Below are 20,880 nucleotides of genomic sequence, written 5' to 3'. Positions count from 1 at the left end.
GGGGGGTGGAAGCAGTTCGACGTTGGTGCGGTGATCTCTGCAAGGTGAAGGAGGTGACGGATTTTTCAGATTGGTTGGGCATGAAGTTTTTCATGTGCACCAATTATGAATCCGATCCACCCGAATCTATATCTGTGTACATCAGGCCTCCGGTATGCTCAAGTCATCCAGATTATTGTTTACTTGATATTATTGTTTACTTGAATCCGATCCATCCGGTAGTCTCCTCCTCCTCTCTACATGTACTATCATTGGATTGACACGAAAATGTCGGACTGGGCGGTGACCGAGATTCGTGAAAGAGGTCGCCATGCATGGGCTAGCTGGGACTTGGAAGAGCGCCGCGAGAAGGCTGAAGCAGAGGAGAAAGCAGCGCAGAAGAAAGAGTGGGAAGAGTACTGTGTAGAGCAGAGGGCTTTTCTTGATGAGATGAAAAGGAAAAATCAAGAAGAGAAACTTCGGCTGGAGGAGGTTTACAGACAGCGGGAACAGGCCCGTGAAGCTGAGAGGGAGAGAAAGAGAGAAAGGGCTCGTGCATCCAAGGCAGCAGAAGAAGCCAGTGATGGAAAAGGAAAATATCCACGTTGGACTTAGTAGATTTCACGAAGTTGTATGAGCAAGTTGTATCTTAATTTCAGCAAGTTGTATCTTAATTTCAGCAAGTTGTATCTCTTAGAGTTATAATATAAGTCATGTACCCTTTTGTATTTATCCCAATATATAAGGGGTTTCCTGCATATAGTCCATCGCCTGTACGTGTATATATACTGGCCTATGGCCTCATGGGAATACAAGTTGCTTATTCCTAACATGGTATCAGAGCTAGGTTAACTTTCGCACGCCGCAACTCGTGCTGTTGATCCGCTCCTCCTCGTCACTGGATCCCGTCCAGATCGAGGCGCCGCTGTCCCTCTCGCCTCGTGGCTCACCAGATCGATCTCGATCCCTCCACTGGGCGTGCCAGCGCCGCTGTTTCCTCGGTGCCGTTGTCTCTCTCGTCCCGTGGTTCCCCAGATCGACCGAGTCGTTGTTCCCTCGAGCCAGATCGAGGTTTCCCACGCACCGCTGTTCTCGTGGCTTCCCAGGCGCCGATGTTCCCCTCCAGTAGCCGCGGTTCCCAGGTGCCGTTGTTCCCTCGAGCCAGACCGAGGCTTCCCACGCAGATCGCGCGTCAGCCGGATCCTGATCCAGTCGCTCCAACCGCCTCCTGATCCAGTCGCTCCAACCGCCTCCTGATCGAGTCGCTCCAACCGCCTCCTGATCCAGGCGTACCGTGATCCAGCTGTCCAACCGCCAGGACCAGGTACTGCCTACAGGATCGCATCGCTCCAACCGCTTGGACCAGGATCTCGCGGTTTCCACCCAGCCGACGTGTTTTTTTTCTACCCTCGAGAATGATCGGCTTGTTCTCTCTGTTGTCGATGTGGTTTCACCCAGCCGACGTGTTTTTTTTCTGCCCTCGAGAACGATCGGCTTGTTCTCTCTGTTGTCGATGTGGTTTCTCATCCCGTTGACTACTTTCCTTTCCTTTCCTAAAAAAAATGTCTACTGCATCTGGCTATGTTGCTGTCCCTCGCTGTTCAGTGATCTTCGATGGTACTAACTGTTGGAATTATGCCCTAGAGGCAATAATAAATATAGTTATTATTATAATTCCTGTATCAAGATAATCGTTTATTATCCATGCTATAATTGTATTGAATGAAGACTCATTTACATGTGTGGATACATAGACAAAACACCGTCCCTAGCAAGCCTCTAGTTGGCTAGCCAGTTGATCAAAGATAGTCAGTGTCTTCTGATTATGAACAAGGTGTTGTTGCTTGATAACTGGATCACGTCATTAGGAGAATCACGTGATGGACTAGACCCAAACTAATAGACGTAGCATGTTGATCGTGTCATTTTGTTGCTACTGTTTTCTGCGTGTCAAGTATTTATTCCTATGACCATGAGATCATATAACTCACTGACACCAGAGGAATGCTTTGTGTGTATCAAACGTCGCAACGTAACTGGGTGACTATAAAGATGCTCTACAGGTATCTCCGAAGGTGTTAGTTGAGTTAGTATGGATCAAGACTGGGATTTGTCACTCCGTGTGAACGGAGAGGTATGTCGGGGCCCACTCGGTAATACAACATCACACACAAGCCTTGCAAGCAATGTAACTTAGTGTAAGTTGTGGGATCTTGTATTATAGAACGAGTAAAGAGACTTGCCGGTAAACGAGATTGAAATAGGTATACGTATACTGACGATCGAATCTCGGGAAAGTAACATACCGAAGGACAAAGGGAATGACATACGGGATTATATGAATCCTTGGCACCGAGGTTCAAACGATAAGATCTTCGTAGAATATGTAGGATCCAATATGGGCATCCAGGTCCCGCTATTGGATATTGACCGAGGAGTCTCTCGGGTCATGTCTACATAGTTCTCGAACCCGCAGGGTCTGCACACTTAAGATTCGATGTTGTTTTATGTGTATTTGAGTTATATGGTTGGTAACCGAATGTTGTTCGGAGTCCCAGATGAGATCACGGACGTCACGAGGGTTTCCGAAGTAGTCCGGAAACGAAGATTGATATATAGGATGACCTCATTTGATTACCGGAAGGTTTTCGGAGTTACCGGGAATGTACCGGGAATGACGAATGGGTTCCGGGAGTTCACCAGGGGGGGGGGCAACCCACCCTGGGGAAGCCCATAGGCCTTGAGGGTGGCACACCAGCCCTTAGTGGGCTGGTGGGACAGCCCAAAAGGGCTCTATGCGCCAAGAAGAGAAAATCAAGAGAAAAGAAAAAAAAGGAGGAGGTGGGAAGGAAGGGGGACTCCCTCCCACCAAACCAAGTCCAACTCGGTTTGGGGGGGGGGGAGTCCTCCCCCCTTGGACTCGGCCGACCCCCTTGGGGCTCCTTGAGCCCCAAGGCAAGGTCTCCTCCCTCCCACCTATATATACGGAGGTTTTGGGGCTGATTTGAGACGACTTTTCCACGGCAGCCCGACCACATACCTCCACGGTTTTTCCTCTAGATCGCGTTTCTGCGGAGCTCGGGCGGAGCCCTGCTGAGACAAGGTCATCACCAACCTCCGGAGCGCCGTCACGCTGCCGGAGAACTCTTCTACCTCTCCGTCTCTCTTGCTGGATCAAGAAGGCCGAGATCATCGTCGAGTTGTACGTGTGCTGAACGCGGAGGTGTCGTCCGTTCCGCACTAGATCGTGGGACTGATCGCGGGATTGTTCGCGGGGCGGATCGAGGGACGTGAGGACGTTCCACTACATCAACCGCGTTCACTAACGCTTCTGCTGTACGATCTACAAGGGTACGTAGATCACTCATCCCCTCTCGTAGATGGACATCACCATGATAGGTCTTCGTGCGCGTAGGAATTTTTTTGTTTCCCATGCAACGTTACTCAACAGTGGTATCAGAGCTAGGTTCATGTGTAGATGTCTTCTCGAGTAGAACACAAAAGTTTTTGTGGGCGGTGATGTGCGTTTTGCTGCCCTCCTTAGTCTTTTCTTGATTCCGCAGTATTGTTGGATTGAAGCGGCTTGGACCGACATTACTCGTACGCTTACGAGAGACTGGTTTCATCGTTACGAGTAACTCCGTTGCTCAAAGATGACTGGCAAGTGTCGGTTTCTCCAACTTTAGTTGAATCGGATTTGACCGAGGAGGTCCTTGGATGAGGTTAAATAGCAACTCATATATCTCCGTTGTGGTGTTTGCGTAAGTAAGATGCGATCCTACTAGATACCCATGGTCACCACGTAAAACATGCAACAACAAAATTAAAGGACGTCTAACTTGTTTTTGCAGGGTATGCTTGTGATGTGATATGGCCAATGATGTGATGTGATATATTGGATGTATGAGATGATCATGTTGTAATAGAAATATCGACTTGCACGTCGATGGTACGGCAACCGGCAGGAGCCATAGGGTTGTCTTTATACTAACGTGTGTGCTTGCAGATGCGTTTACTATTTTGCTAGGATGTAGCTTTAGTAGTAATAGCATGAGTAGCACGACAACCCCGATGGCAACACGTTGATGGAGATCATGGTGTGGCGCCGGTGACAAGAAGATCGTGCCGGTGCTTTGGTGATGGAGATCAAGAAGCACGTGATGATGGCCATATCATGTCACTTATGAATTGCATGTGATGTTAATCCTGTATGCACCTTATTTTGCTTAGAACGACGGTAGCATTATGAGGTGATCTCTCACAAAAAAAATTCAAGACGAAATTGTGTTCTCCCCGACTGTGCACCGTTGCTACAGTTCGTCGTTTCGAGACACCACGTGATGATCGGGTGTGATAGACTCAACTTTCACATACAACGGGTTCAAAACAGTTGCGCACGCGGAACACTCGGGTTAAGCTTGACGAGCCTAGCATGTGCAGACATGGCCTCAGAACACATGAGACCGAAAGGTCGATCATGAATCATATAGATGATATGATTAGCATAGGGATGCTTACCACTGAAACTATACTCAACTCACGTGATGATCGGACTTGAGCTAGTGTAAGTGGATCATGAACCACTCAAATGACTAGAGAGATGTACTTTTTGAGTGGGAGTTTAGCGAATAATTTGATTCAGTTAAACTCTAATTATCTTGAACATAGTCTTAGTCCACTTTGAATATATATTTGTGTTGTAGATCATGGCTCACGCGACAGTCATCCTGAATTTTAATACGTTCCTAGAGAAAGCTAAGTTGAAAGATGATGGAAGCAACTTTGTAGACTGGGCTCGTAATCTTAAGCTAATCTTACAAGCTGGGAAGAAGGATTATGTCCTTAATGCTGCGTTAGGAGATGAACCACCCGCTACGGCTGATCAGGATGTTAAGAACGCTTGGTTAGCACGTAAGGAGGACTACTCAATAGTTCAATGTGCAGTCTTGTATGGCTTAGAACCGAGACTTCAACGTCGCTTTGAGCGTCATGGAGCATTTGAGATGTTCCAGGAGTTGAAGTTTATCTTTCAGAAGAACGCCCGGATCGGGAGGTATGAGACCTCCAATAAATTATATGCTTGCAAGATGGAGGAGAACTCGTCTGTCAGTGAACATGTGCTCAAAATGTCTGGGTACTCAAACCGTCTAGCTGAGCTGGGGATTGAACTCCCGCAAGAGGCTATCACTGACAGAGTCCTTCATTCACTGCCGCCAAGCTATAAAGGCTTTGTGTTGAACTACAACATGCAAGGGATGAACAAGTCTCCCGGCGAGTTGTTTGCGATGCTGAAAGTCGCAAAGTCTGAACTCCGTAAAGAGCATCAAGTGTTGATGGTGAATAAGACCACTAGTTTCAAGAGAAACGGCAAAGGCAAGAAGGGTAATTTAAAGAAGAGCGGCAAGCCTGTTGCCAATCCGACGAAGAAACCCAAAGCTGGACCTAAGCCTGAAACGGAGTGTCACTATTGCAAGGGTATGGGTCACTGGAAGCGCAATTGCCCCAAGTATCTGGCAGATAAGAAGGCAGCCAAAGAAAAATCACGTATATTTGATATACATGTTATTGATGTGTACTTAACCGGCTCCCGTAGTAGTGCCTGGGTATTCGATACCGGTTCTGTTGCTCATATTTGCAACTCGAAACAGGAACTGCGGAATAGACGAAGGCTGGCGAAAGATGAAGTGACGATGCGCGTAGGAAATGGTTCCAAGGTTGATGCAATCGCCGTCGGCATAGTGTCACTTCAGTTACCGTCAGGATTAGTGATGAACTTAAATCATTGTCATTTAGTGCCTGCGTTGAGCATGAACATTATATCTGGATCTTTTTTATTGCGAGACGGTTACTCTTTTAAGTCAGAGAATAATGGTTGTTCTATTTCTATGAGTAACATCTTTTATGGTCATGCACCGAATGTGAGAGGATTGTTCATATTGAATCTTGATAGCGATACGCATATACATAACATTGAGACCAAAAGAGTTAGAGTTAACAATGATAGCGCCATATTTTTGTGGCACTGCCGTTTAGGTCATATTGGTGTAAAGCGCATGAAGAAACTCCATGCTGATGGACTTTTGGAGTCACTTGACTTTGATTCACTTGACACGTGCGAACCATGCCTCATGGGCAAGATGACTAAGACTCCGTTCTCAGGAACAATGGAGCGTGCAAGTGACTTGTTGGAAATCATACATACCGATGTGTGTGGTCCGATGAGCGTGGAGGCACGCGGCGGATATCGTTATTTTCTCACCTTCACTGACGATTTAAGTAGATATGGTTATGTCTACTTGATGAAGCACAAGTCTGAAACATTTGAAAAGTTCAAGCAATTTCAGAGTGAAGTGGAAAATCATCGTAACAAGAAGATCAAGTTCCTACGGTCTGATCGTGGGGGTGAATATCTGAGTTTCGAGTTTGGTGCTCACTTAAGACAATGTGGAATTGTTTCACAGTTAACACCGCCTGGAACACCACAGCGTAATGGTGTGTCCGAACGTCGTAATCGTACTCTATTAGAGATGGTGCGATCTATGATGTCTCTTACTGATTTGCCGTTATCATTTTGGGGCTATGCATTAGAAACAGCTGCATTCACTTTAAATAGGGCACCATCAAAATCCGTTGAGACAACACCATACGAACTGTGGTATGGCAAAAGGCCAAAGTTGTCGTTTCTTAAAGTTTGGGGATGTGATGCTTATGTCAAAAAGCTTCAGCCTGAAAAGCTGGAACCCAAAGCGGAAAAGTGTGTCTTCATAGGTTACCCAAAAGAGACAGTTGGGTACACCTTCTATCTCAAATCCGAGGGCAAAGTGTTTGTTGCTAAAAACGGAGCTTTTCTCGAGAAGGATTTTCTCTCGAGAGAATTGAGTGGGAGGAAGATAGAACTTGACGAGGTTGTCGAACCTCTCATCCCTTTGGATGGTGGCGCAGGGCAAGGGGAAACCTCTGTCATTGCGACGCCGGTTGAGGAGGAAGTTAATGATGATGATCATGAAACTCCAGTTCAAGTTTCTGTCGAACCACGCAGGTCGACGAGACCACGTGCTGCTCCAGAGTGGTACGGTAATCCCGTCTTATCAATCATGTTGTTAGACAACAATGAACCTGCGAATTATGAAGAAGCAATGGTGGGCCCAGATTCCAACAAATGGCTGGAAGCCATGAAGTCCGAGATAGGATCCATGTATGAGAACAAAGTGTGGACTTTGGAGGTACTGCCTGAGGGCCGCAAGGCCATTCAGAACAAATGGATCTTTAAGAGGAAGACGGACGCTGACGGTAATGTGATCGTTTATAAAGCTCGACTTGTGGCAAAGGGTTTTTCACAAGTTCAAGGAGTTGACTACGATGATACTTTCTCACCCGTAGCGATGCTTAAGTCCGTCAGAATCATGTTAGCAATAGCTGCATTTTTTGATTATGAAATCTGGCAGATGGATGTCAAAACGGCGTTCCTTAACGGTTTCCTTAAGGAAGAATTGTATATGATACAACCCGAAGGTTTTGTCGATCCTAAGAATGCTAACAAGGTGTGCAAGCTCCAGCGATCCATTTATGGACTGGTGCAAGCATCTCGGAGTTGGAACAAACGCTTTGATGAGGTGATCAAAGCATTTGGGTTTATACAAGTGGTTGGAGAATCTTGTATTTACAAGAAAGTGAGTGGGAGCTCTGTGGCGTTTCTAATATTATATGTGGATGACATATTACTGATTGGAAACAACGTAGAGTTTTTAGAGAGCATAAAGGATTACTTGAATAAAAGTTTCTCTATGAAGGACCTAGGAGAAGCTGCTTACATTCTAGGCATTAAGATCTATAGGGATAGATCAAAACGCCTGATAGGACTTTCACAAAGCACATACCTTGATAAAGTTTTGAAGAGGTTCAAAATGGAACAGTCCAAGAAAGGGTTCTTGCCAGTTCTACAAGGTACGAGATTGAGTAAGACTCAGTGCCCAGCAACTGATGAAGATAGACAGCATATGCGCTCCGTCCCCTATGCTTCAGCCATAGGTTGTATCATGTATGCGATGCTGTGCACTAGACCGGATGTTAGCCTGGCCATAAGTATGGCAGGTAGGTTCGAGAGTAATCCAGGAGTGGATCACCGGACAGCGGTCAAGAATATCCTGAAGTACCTGAAAAGGACTAAGGAGATGTTTCTCGTGTATGGAGGTGACGAAGAGCTCGCCGTAAAAGGTTACGTCGATGCAAGCTTTGACACAGATCCGGACGACTCTAAGTCGCAAACCGGATACGTATTTATTCTTAATGGGGGTGCAGTTCCAAGCAAAGCGTCGTAGCAGATTCTACATGTGAAGCGGAGTACATGGCTGCCTCGGAGGCGGCTAAGGAGGGTGTCTGGATGAAGCAGTTCATGACGGATCTTGGAGTGGTGCCAAGCGCACTGAATCCAATAACCTTGTTCTGTGACAACACTGGTGCCATTGCCTTAGCAAAGGAACCGCAGTTTCACAAGAAGACCAGACACATCAAACGACGCTTCAACCTCATCCGCGACTACGTCGAGGGAGAGGACGTGAATATATGCAAAGTGCACACGGATCTGAATGTAGCAGACCCGCTGACTAAACCTCTTCCACGGCCAAAACATGATCAACACCAGAACTGTATGGGTGTTAGATTTATTACAATATAATTCACATGGTGATGTGAGGGCTAGATTATTGACTCTACTGCAAGTGGGAGACTATTGGAATTATGCCCTAGAGGCAATAATAAATATAGTTATTATTATAATTCCTGTATCAATAATCGTTTATTATCCATGCTATAATTGTATTGAATGAAGACTCATTTACATGTGTGGATACATAGACAAAACACCGTCCCTAGCAAGCCTCTAGTTGGCTAGCCAGTTGATCAAAGATAGTAAGTGTCTTCTGATTATGAACAAGGTGTTGTTGCTTGATAACTGGATCACGTCATTAGGAGAATCACGTGATGGACTAGACCCAAACTAATAGACGTAGCATGTTGATCGTGTCACTTTGTTGCTACTGTTTTCTGCGTGTCAAGTATTTATTCCTATGACCATGAGATCATATAACTCACTGACACCAGAGGAATGCTTTGTGTGTATCAAACGTCGCAACGTAACTGGGTGACTATAAAGATGCTCTACAGGTATCTCCGAAGGTGTTAGTTGAGTTAGTATGGATCAAGACTGGGATTTGTCACTCCATGTGAACGGAGAGGTATCTCGGGGCCCACTCGGTAATACAACATCACACACAAGCCTTGCAAGCAATGTAACTTAGTGTAAGTTACGGGATCTTGTATTACGGAACGAGTAAAGAGACTTGCCGGTAAACGAGATTGAAATAGGTATACGGATACTGACGATCGAATCTTGGGCAAGTAACATACCGAATGACAAAGGGAATGACATACGGGATTATATGAATCCTTGGCACCGAGGTTCAAACGATAAGATCTTCGTAGAATATGTAGGATCCAATATGGGCATCCAGGTCCCGCTATTGGATATTGACCGAGGAGTCTCTCGGGTCATGTCTACATAGTTCTCGAACCCGCAGGGTCTGCACACTTAAAGTTCGACGTTGTTTTATGCGTATTTGAGTTATATGGTTGGTTACCGAATGTTGTTCGGAGTCCCGGATGAGATCACGGACGCCAGGAGGGTTTCCGGAATAGTCCGGAAACGAAGATTGATATATAGGATGACCTCATTTAATTACCGGAAGGTTTTTGGAGTTACCGGGAATGTACCGGGAATGACGAATGGGTTCCGGGAGTTCACCGGGGGGGCAACCCACCCCGGGGAAGCCCATAGGCCTTGAGGGTGGCACACCAGCCCTTAGTGGGCTGGTGGGACAGCCCAAAAGGGCTCTATGCGCCAAGAAGAGAAAATCAAGAGAAAAAAAAGGAGGAGGTGGGAAGGAAGGGGGACTCCCTCCCACCAAACCAAGTCCAACTCGGTTTGGGGGGGGGGAGTCCTCCCCCCTTGGACTCGGCCGACCCCCTTGGGGCTCCTTGAGCCCCAAGGCAAGGTATCCTCCCTCCCACCAATATATACGGAGGTTTTGGGGCTGATTTGAGACGACTTTTCAACGGCAGCCGGACAGCATACCTCCACGGTTTTTCCTCTAGATCGCGTTTCCGCGGAGCTCGGGCGGAGCCGTGCTGAGACAAGGTCATCACCAACCTCCGGAGCGCCGCCACGCTGCCGGAGAACTCTTCTACCTCTCCGTCTCTCTTGCTGGATCAAGAAGGCCGAGATCATCGTCGAGCTGTACGTGTGCTGAACGCGGAGGTGCCGTCCGTTCGGTACTAGATCGTGGGACTGACCGCGGGATTGTTCGCGGGGCGGATCGAGGGACGTGAGGACATTCCACTACATCAACCGCGTTCACTAACGCTTCTGCTGTACGATCTACAAGGGTACGTAGATCACTCATCCCCTCTCGTAGATGGACATCACCATGATAGGTCTTCGTGCGCGTAGGAATTTTTTTTGTTTCCCATGCGACGTTCCCCAACACTAACTACACCGAGTTCACTGGCTTCATGCGCATTCACATGCGTGGCATCCGTCTGTGGGGAGTTCTCTCTGGCGATGTCTGTTGTCCGCCACGTTCGGTTCCTCCTGTGGCTCCCACTCCTCCGACTCCACCGGTTCTTCCCGCGGATGCTTCTCAGGCTACGAAGGATGAGGCTAAGGTTGCTGATGAGGCTGCTATTCACGTTTATGATGAGAAGGTTTTGGCTTATGAGGAGGCTCTTCAGGTGTATCATGGTGCTTTGTCTGTTTACACCCAGTGGCTTGATGATGATGCCCGTGCTGCAGCTGTTCTCACTGCCAGTGTTCTGCCTCAGTTTGCCTGTGAGTTTCTTGGACTTCCTACTTTGTTTGAGATGTGGAATCGCCTTCGTCAGTGCTATGAGCCCTCTGGTGATGCCTTATACCTCTCTATGGTCCGTCGGGAGCATGCTCTTCAGCAGGGTGACTCTACTGGTGATGACTTCTATGCACAGAGTTCTGCTATCTGGCGCCAGCTTGATTCTCTCCGCAGTGTTGGTTGTCGTACTTGCCCCTGTTGCGAGGCTGTCCAGGCCCAAGTTTCATCGCGTCTACGAGTTCCTGTCTCGGCTCCGTAAGGAGTTTGAGCCCCGGCGTGCTCAGTTGTTTGCTCGTGGCCGTATTTCTCTAATGGAGGCGCTTTCTGAGATTCGTGCTGAGGAGACTCGCTTACGTGATGCTGGTTTGCTGGAGGTTCCCTCGGTGCTCGCTGCTCGGACTTTTTCTCCGCCACCTGTTGCACCGACCCCTTCTCGCTCGAGTGCTCCGCCGCTCTTGCCCACTCCTTCTGGAGGCTCAGGTCGCTCCCGTCCACATTGTGGCTACTGCAACAATGATGGTCATATTGAGTCCCACTGCTACACAAAGAAGAAACACTTGCGCAAGGCGCGATCATCATCTACAGCGACTTCATCATCTACCTCGACAGCTTCAGCCCTCGCTTTGACTGAGCAGGATATTCTGAGACTTAAGCGTCTGCTCGCTGCTTTAGGTTCTTCCTCGACGGGTACTGCTGGTTCTGTGACTGAGGCTTCCCGCACTGAGCAACCACCTTCTTCACAGTCAGGTACATCCCCATGGGTTCTGGACTCTGGAGCTTCTTTTCATATGACTTCTAATTCTTCCACTCTATCCTCCCTTCGATCGCTTGATTCTCCTGTTCATGTCCTCACCGCTGATGGTACTCCTCTTCCTGTCGTTAGTAGAGGCACACTTACCACTCCTTCTTATTCTGTTCCGGATGTTTCTCATGTTCCTCGACTTACCATGAATCTGTTTTCCGCTGGTCAACTTGCTGATTCTGGTTGTCGTGTCATCCTTGACCTTGACTCTTGTTCTGTCCAGGACCGTCGCACGCACACTCTGGTTGGGGCTGGTCCTCGCCGCCGTGATTCTGAGGGTCTTTGGGAGTTGGACTGGCTTCATGTTCCTTCCGCTGCCCTCTCTATCGCCAGTTCTTCCGCTTTGGTCACCTCGGCTACCGGTTCCTTCCAGCAGTGGCATCATCGACTTGGTCATCTTTGTGGTTCTCGTTTGTCGTCGTTAGTTCGTCGAGGTCTTCTGGGGTCTGTCTCAGGAGATGCCTCTTTAGAGTGTCAGGGTTGTCGTCTTGGCAAACAGATTCAGTTACCATATCCACATAGTGAGTCAGTGTCTAAGCGTCCTTTTGATTTAGTTCATTCCGATGTATGGGGTCCGGCTCCCTTCGCTTCGAAAGGGGGTCATAAATACTATATTATTTTCATAGATGACTTCTCTCGTTACACATGGCTTTATTTCATGACTTCTCGTAGTGAGGTGTTGTCCATTTATAAGCGTTTTGCTGCCATGGTTCATACTCAGTTCTCTTCTCCCATTCGTGTGTTCCGTGCTGACTCCGCTGGCGAGTATATCTCTAAGATGTTGCGTGGTGTTCTTGCTGAGCAAGGGACTCTCTCTCAATTCTCTTGTCTCGGTGCTCACGCTCAGAATGGTGTGGCTCAGCGCAAGCATCGTCATCTTCTTGAGACGGCTCGTGCATTGATGATTCTGCCTCTCTCCCACCTCATTTTTGGGTTGAGGCTATCTCCACCTCCACCTATCTCATCAATTTTCAGCCTTCCGCTGCCCTACAGGGTGGTGTTCCTTTCGAGCGCCTTTTTGATCGTTCTCCCGATTATTCGATGCTTCGCTTGTTTGGTTGTGTTTGCTATGTTCTTCTTGCCCCCCGCGAACGCACCAAACTGACCGCTCAGTCTGTTGATTGTGTCTTCTTAGGCTATAGTGATGAGCATAAGGGCTATCGTTGTTGGGATCCTATCGGTCGTCGGATGCGTATCTCTCGGGATGTGACTTTCGATGAGTCTCGTCCCTTCTACCCACGCCCATCTTCCTCGACTTTTTCAGTGGAGGATATCTCTTTCCTCACTTTTCCTGACACACCTATCACACCCGTCGAGCCTTTGCCTATTTGCTCCGCTCCCTCTGCTTCTCCACCTCCAGTCGATTTGTCACCACCATCTTCCACGGTCTCCTCGTCTAGCATGTCACCAGATTCTACACCTTCATCTCCGGTGATTTCTTCATCGCCACTCCCCGATTCTCCATTGGCGATGCCTCCTTCCATTGGTCCATCTTTTCCTCAGTGTTACACTCGTCGTTCACGTTATGTGGATGCCTCTGTGGATGTGTCGTCATCCTCGTCTCAGCCTACTTATGGCTTGCGTTCTCGTCCTCGTCCGCCTGTTGATCGCTTAGGATTTTCCACCGCTGGTGCTGCTGTTCTTGAGCCGACTACTTATCATCAGGTTGTTGTTCATCCTGAATGGCAGTTTGCGATGACAGAGGAGATTGCTGCTCTTGAACGCACTGGTACATGGGATCTTGTTTCCCTTCCTCCCGGAGTTCGTCCCATCACTTGTAAGTGGGTCTACAAGGTTAAGACTCGCTCCGATAGTTCTCTTGAGCGTCACAAAGCTCGTCTTGTGGCTCGTGGTTTTCAGCAGGAGCATGGTCGTGATTATGACGAGACGTTTGCTCGTGTGGCTCATATGACCATTGTTCGTACACTTGTTGCCGTGGCCTCTACACGCCACTGGTCTATCTCTCAGCTTGATGTTAAGAATGCTTTTCTTAATGGTGAGCTGCATGAGGAGGTGTACATGCAGCCACCACCTGGGTATTCTGTTCCTGATGGCATGGTATGTCGTCTTCGTCGCTCTCTCTATGGCCTTAAGCAAGCCCCCCGCGCCTGGTTTGAGCGTTTTGCCTCTGCGGTGACTGCCGCTGGTTTTTCACCCAGTGTTCATGATCCAGCATTGTTCATTCACCTTTCTCCTCATGGTCGAACTCTTCTTCTACTCTATGTTGATGACATGGTCATCACTGGGGATGACCCCGAGTATATTGCTTTTGTTAAAGCCCGCCTTAGTGAGCAGTTCCTTATGTCTGATCTTGGACCTCTTCGCTACTTTCTTGGGATTGAAGTTTCTTCTACCTCTGATGGCTTCTTTATATCCCAGGAAAAGTATATCCATGATCTTCTTGCTCATGCTGCTCTTACTGATGAGCGCATTGTTGAGACTCCTATGGAGCTCAATGCTCACCTCTGTGCTACTGATGGTGATCCCCTGCCTGACCCGACGCGTTACCGTCATCTTGTTGGCAGTCTTGTTTATCTAGCTGTCACTCGTCCGGATATCTCTTATCCGGTACATATTCTGAGTCAGTTCGTCTCTGCTCCCACATCGGTTCACTATAGTCATCTCCTCCATGTTCTTCGATATCTTCGGGGCACGATCTCTCACCATCTATTCTTTCCTCGCTCCAGTTCTTTACAGCTTCAGGCCTATTCAGATGCTCCGTGGGCTAGTGATCCTTCAGATCGCCGTTCACTTTCTGCTTACTGTGTTTTTCTTGGTGGTTCTCTCATTGCCTGGAAGACGAAGAAACAGATTGCAGTTTCCCGTTTGAGTGCAGAGGCTGAGTTGCGAGCGATGGCTCTTTTGACGGCAGAGGTGACTTGGTTACGGTGGTTACTTCAGGATTTCGGTGTTTCTGTCACTACACCGACTCTGCTCTTATCTGACAGTACAGGTGCTATTAGCATTGCGCGATCCTGCGAAGCATGAGCTCACCAAGCATATTGGTGTTGATGCTTTCTATGTGCGTGCTGCTGTGCAGGATCAGGTTGTTGCTCTTCAGTATGTGCCTTCCGAGTTACAGTTGGCGGATTTCCTGACGAAGGCCCAGACTAGAGCACAACATGGCTTTTATCTCTCCAAACTCAGTGTTGTTCATCCACCATGAGTTTGGTTGGTCATGAAGATTTTCATGTGCACCAATTATGAATCTGATCCACCCGAATCTATTTCTGTGTACATCAGGCCTCCGGTATGCTCAAGTCATCCAGATTATTGTTTACTTGATATTATTGTTTACTTGAATCCGATCCATCCGGTAGTCTCCTCCTCCTCTCTACATGTACTATCATTGGATTGACACGGAAATGTCGGACTGGGCGGTGACCGAGATTCGTGAAAGAGGTCGCCGTGCATGGGCTAGCTGGGACTTGGAAGAGCGCCGCGAGAAGGCTGAAGCAGAGGAGAAAGCAGCGCAGAAGAAAGAGTGGAAAGAGTACTGTGTGGAGCAGAGGGCTTTTATTGATGAGATGAAAAGGAAAAATCAAGAAGAGAAACTTCGGCTGGAGGAGGTTTACAAACAGCGGGAACAGGCCCGTGAAGCTGAGAGGGAGAGAAAGAGAGAAAGGGCTCGTGCATCCAAGGCAGCAGAAGAAGCCAGTGATGGAAAAGGAAAATATCCACGTTGGACTCAGTAGATTTCACGAAGTTGTATGAGCAAGTTGTATCTTAATTTCAGCAAGTTGTATCTTAATTTCAGCAAGTTGTATCTCTTAGAGTTATAATATAAGTCATGTACCCTTTTGTATTTATCCCAATATATAAGGGGTTTCCTGCATATAGTCCATCGCCTGTACGTGTATATATACTGGCCTATGGCCTCATGAGAATACAAGTTGCTTATTCCTAACATGGTATCAGAGCTAGGTTAACTTTCGCACGCCGCAACTCGTGCTGTTGATCCGCTCCTCCTCGTCGATGGATCCCGTCCAGATCGAGGCGCCGCTGTCCCTCTCGTCTCGTGGCTCACCAGATCGATCTCGATCCCTCCACTGGGCGTGCCAGCGCCGCTGTTCCCTCGGTGTCGTTGTCTCTCTCGTCCCGTGGTTCCCCAGATCGACCGAGTCGCTGTTCCCTCGAGCCAGATCGAGGTTTCCCAGGCGCCGCTGTTCTCATGGCTTCCCAGGCGCCGCTGTTCCCCTCCAGTAGCCGCGGTTCCCACGTGCCGCTGTTCCCTCGAGCCAGACCGAGGCTTCCCAAGCAGATCGCGCGTCAGCCGGATCCTGATCCAGTCGCTCCAACCGCCTCCTGATCCAGTCGCTCCAACCGCCACCTAATCCAGGCGCACCGTGATCCAGCTGTCCAACCGCCTGGCCCAGGTACTGCCTACAGGATCGCATCGCTCCAACTGCCTGGACCAGGATCTCATGGTTTCCACCCAACCGACGTGTTTTTTTTCTGCCCTCGAGAACGATCGGCTTGTTCTCTCTGCTGTCGATGTGGTTTCTCTTCCCATTGACTACTTTCCTTTCCTTTCCTAAAAAAAATGTCTACTGCATCTGGCTATGTTGCTGTTCCTCGCTGTTCGGTGATCTTCGATGGTACTAACTACACCGAGTTCACTGGCTTCATGCGCATTCACATGTGTGGCATCCGTCTGTGGGGAGTTCTCTCTGGCGATGTCTGTTGTCCGCCACGTTCGGTTCCTCCTGTGGCTCCCACTCCTCCGACTCCACCGGTTCTTCCCGCGGATGCTTCTCAGGCTGCGAAGGATGAGGCTAAGGTTGCTGATGAGGCTGCTATTCACGTTTATGATGAGAAGGTTTTGGCTTATGAGGAGGCTCTTCAGGTGTATCATGGTGCTTTGTCTGTTTACACCCAGTGGCTTGATGATGATGCCCGTGCTGTAGCTGTTCTCACTGCCAGTGTTCTGCCTCAGTTTGCCTGTGAGTTTCTGGGTCTTCCTACTGTGTTTGAGATGTGGACTCGCCTTCGTCAGCGCTATCAGCCCTCTGGTGATGCCTTATACCTCTCTATGGTCCGTCAGGAGCATGCTCTTCAGCAGGGTGACTCTACTGTTGATGACTTCTATGCACATAGTTCTGCTATCTGGCGCCAGCTTGATTCTCTCCGCAGTGTTGGTTGTCGTACTTGCCCCTGTTGCCAGGCTGTCCAGGCCGAAGTTTCATCGCGTCTACGAGTTCCTGTCTCGGCTCCGTAAGGAGTTTGAGCCCCGGCGTGCTCAGTTGTTTGCTCGTGGCCGTATTTCTCTCATGGAGGTGCATTCTGAGATTCGTGCTGAGGAGACTCGCTTACGTGGTGCTGGTTTGCTGGAGGTTCCCTCGGTGCTCGCTGCTCGGACTTTTTCTCTGCCACCTGTTGCATCGACCCCTTCTCGCTCGAGTGCTCCGCCGCTCTTGCCCACTCCTTCTGGAGGCTCAGGTCGCTCCCGTCCACATTGTGGCTACTGCAACAATGATGGTCATATTGAGTCCCACTGCTACACAAAGAAGAAACACTTGTGCAAGGCGCGATCATCATCTACAGCGACTTCATCATCTACCTCGACAACTTCAGCCCTCGCTTTGACTGAGCAGGATATTCTGAGACTTAAGCTTCTGCTCGCTGCTTCAGGTTCTTCCTCGACGGGTACTGCTGGTTCTGTGACTGAGGCTTCCCGCACTGAGCAACCACCTTCTTCACAGTCAGGTACATCCCCATGGGTTCTGGACTCTGGAGCTTCTTTTCATATGACTTCTAATTCTTCCACTCTATCCTCCCTTCGATCGCTTGATTCTCCTGTTCATGTCCTCACCGCTGATGGTACTCCTCTTCCTGTCGTTAGTAGAGGCACTCTTACCACTCCTTATTATTCTGTTCCGGATGTTGCTCATGTTCCTCGACTTACCATGAATCTGTTTTCCGCTGGTCAACTTGCTGATTCTGGTTGTCGTGTCATCCTTGACCTTGACTCTTGTTCTGTCCAGGACCGTCGCACGCACACTCTGGTTGGGGCTGGTCCTCGCCGCCGTGATTCTGAGGGTCTTTGGGAGTTGGACTGGCTTCATGTTCCTTCCGCTGCCCGCTTTATCGCCAGTTCTTCCGCTTTGATCGCCTCGGCTACCGGTTCCTTCCAGCAGTGGCATCATCGACTTGGTCATCTTTGTGGTTCTCGTTTGTCGTCGTTAGTTCGTCGAGGTCTTCTCGGGTCTGTCTCAGGAGATGCCTCTTTAGAGTGTCAGGGTTGTCGTCTTGGCAAACAGATTCAGTTACCATATCCACATAGTGAGTCAGTGTCTAAGCGTCCTTTTGATTTAGTTCATTCCGATATATGGGGTCCGGCTCCCTTCGCTTCGAAAGGGGGTCATAAATACTATATCATTTTCATAGATGACTTCTCTCGTTACACATGGCTTTATTTCATGACTTCTCGTAGTGAGGTGTTGTCCATTTATAAGCGTTTTGCTGCCATGGTTCATACTCAGTTCTCTTCTCCCATTCGTGTGTTCCGTGCTGACTCCGTTGGCGAGTATGTCTTTAAGATGTTGCGTGGTGTTCTTGCTGAGCAAGGGACTCTCTCTCAATTCTCTTGTCCCGGTGCTCACACTCAGAATGGCGTGGCTGAGCGCAAGCATCGTCATCTTCTTGAGACGGCTCGTGCATTGATGATTGCTGCCTCTCTCCCACCTCATTTTTGGGCTGAGGCCGTCTCGACCTCCACCTATCTCATCAATTTTCAGCCTTCCGCTGCCCTACAGGGTGGTGTTCCTTTCGAGCGTCTTTTTGATCGTTCTCCCGATTATTCGATGCTTCGCTTGTTTGGTTGTGTTTGCTATGTTCTTCTTGCCCCCCGCGAACGCACCAAACTGACCGCTCAGTCTGTTGATTGTGTCTTCTTAGGCTATAGTGATGAGCATAAGGGCTATCGTTGTTGGGATCCTATCGGTCGTCGGATGCGTATCTCTCGGGATGTGACTTTCGATGAGTCTCGTCCCTTCTACCCACGCCCATCTTCCTCGACTTTTTCAGTGGAGGATATCTCTTTCCTCACTTTTCCTAACACACCTATCACACCCGTCGAGCCTTTGCCTATTTGTTCCGCTCCCTCTGCTTCTCCACCTCCAGTCGATTTGTCACCACCATCTTCCACGGTCTCCTCGTCTAGCATGTCACCAGATTCTACACCTTCATCTCCGGTGATTTCTTCGTCGCCACTCCCCGATTCTCCATTGGCGATGCCTCCTTCCATTGTTCCATCTTTTCCTCAGTGTTACACTCGTCGTTCACGTTCTGTGGATGCCTCTGTGGATGTGTCGTCATCCTCGTCTCAGCCTACTTATGGTTGTTGCTCTTCAGTATGTGCCTTCCGAGTTACAGTTGGCGGATTTCCTGATGAAGGCCCAGACTAGAGCACAACATGGCTTTTATCTCTCCAAACTCAGTGTTGTTCATCCACCATGAGTTTGAGGGGGGGGGGGTGTTAGAGTTATAATATAAGTCATGTACCCTTTTGTATTTATCCCAATATATAAGGGGTTTCCTGCATATAGTCCATCGTCTGAACGTGTATATATACTGGCCTATGGCCTCATGGGAATACAAGTTGCTTATTCTTAACAGTATCAGCATGTTGTATCTTAATTTCAGCTAGTGTTATCAGCATGTTGTATCTTACTTTGTTTGTAATCTAAAGTTCTTGCTACTATTTGTGTTATCCAACCTAGACCTTCTTTACTAGCGTCTCATACATATCCATGGCACCTAGACCTTCTCATACATAACCAACACACATATCTCATACATAACCAACCTTTTTTACTTTACAAATAATCCTTGTTAAAAAGAGTAGCCAAGTTATCTGTTCAAGCAAGATGTGAAACAGAGATGCTAGTAGGTTTCACATGTGTGGCACCTAAGACTTAGGCGCCACACATGTGAAACCTACTAGCTTCTGAAGTGTGCACTTTCTGTTGCTCTCTGTTTCACATCTTTTTCACATGTGTGGCGCCTGAGTCTCATGCGCCACACATGTGAAAAATATGTGAAACAGAGAGCAACAGAAAGTGCAAACTACCGTTACTCCCTGTTTCATATGTGTGGCGCCTAAGACTCAGGCGCCACACATGTGCAACGCCCAAGGCTTAGGCGCCACACATTCTGGCATGCTGAAAACTGCATCACATAGTGGTGGAGGAGTTCAAATATACATCACAAATATACTGGAGTTCAAACATACAGCACAATAATACTGGAGTTAAAATATACAACACAAACATAGTGGAGTTCAAACATACATAGGGTTCTTAAAGAACATACGTCCAAAAGTAAATACATAGTGGAGTTTCATAGTAAGAAAGCGCGCAAGCGAACAAGGTTCAACAACACATAGGGTTCAACAACACATAGGGTTCGAAGATGAAAGCGCGCATGAGAATAGAAGCATCCGGCTCTATTGGGTCGAGCAAGGCCCCTTTCCCTTCTTCTTCTTCCTCTCTTCTTCCTCTTCCTCTTCCCTTTTGCGCATTTTTGAAGCCTCTTCCTTAACCCTCTCCGTGAAGCGTTGATGCTCCCGCTCTCTCTTTGATGCGCCCTCTGCCATCATCTTCTTAAAGTTAGCTTCCCATTCTTTTTTACGTTTCTCTAGCGTCTTCCTATCATTCTCCTTTATCCTAGCCTCATATCTCCGGCGCTCAAGTTCCATTTGCCACTGCTCATCCATCCTTGCCTTATACTCCTCATCCTTCTTCTTCTGCGCTTCGGCTGCATCCTCCTCTCTCAACTTCTTTGCAGCCCTCTCCATCAACCGTTGCTCCTCACTGGCTGCATCCTTCTCCTCCCCCCACTCCGCTTTTGCATTGTTGGGTTGAGAAGCGGCCATACCTACAAAACAGGCATCAAATCTCATAGTTAGTAAAATAACATACAAAGGAGCATGAAAAACAACATGATAAAGATAAGTCAAATATGTGACATACGGAAATGGTCCTCGTAGGTATCCACGCATACCAATCCTAGTAAGTCCACCACCTATCCCACCACCGCCTCTAGCAACACCACCACCTATCCCGCCCCTGCCTCTAGTACCACCGTGACCTATCCCACCCCTACCTCTAGCACCACCCCTGCCTCTAGCACCACGTCCTCTAGTAAGCCCAAGTCGGCTAGGAACATGTTGAGTAGGAACATGTTGAGTAGGAACTTGTT

General features: G+C 48.3%; 1 protein-coding gene across 1 annotated transcript; it reads right to left on the bottom strand.

Annotated features, from left to right (window-relative positions):
- Nucleotides 1–20,019: 20,019 nt before the first annotated feature.
- LOC123413733 (vicilin-like seed storage protein At2g18540) lies at nucleotides 20,020–20,554 on the bottom strand. Its single transcript, XM_045106615.1, has one exon. It carries the CDS (start codon nucleotides 20,552–20,554, stop codon nucleotides 20,126–20,128), a length of 429 nt encoding a protein of 142 aa, XP_044962550.1. The 3' UTR covers nucleotides 20,020–20,125.
- Between the last annotated feature and the right edge of the window lie 326 nt (nucleotides 20,555–20,880).

The sequence above is a fragment of the Hordeum vulgare genome, chromosome 1H (assembly GCF_904849725.1).
Source record: "Hordeum vulgare subsp. vulgare chromosome 1H, MorexV3_pseudomolecules_assembly, whole genome shotgun sequence".
NCBI classification, from domain to species: domain Eukaryota; kingdom Viridiplantae; phylum Streptophyta; class Magnoliopsida; order Poales; family Poaceae; genus Hordeum; species Hordeum vulgare.
This window is presented reverse-complemented; position numbering and strand designations above follow the sequence as displayed.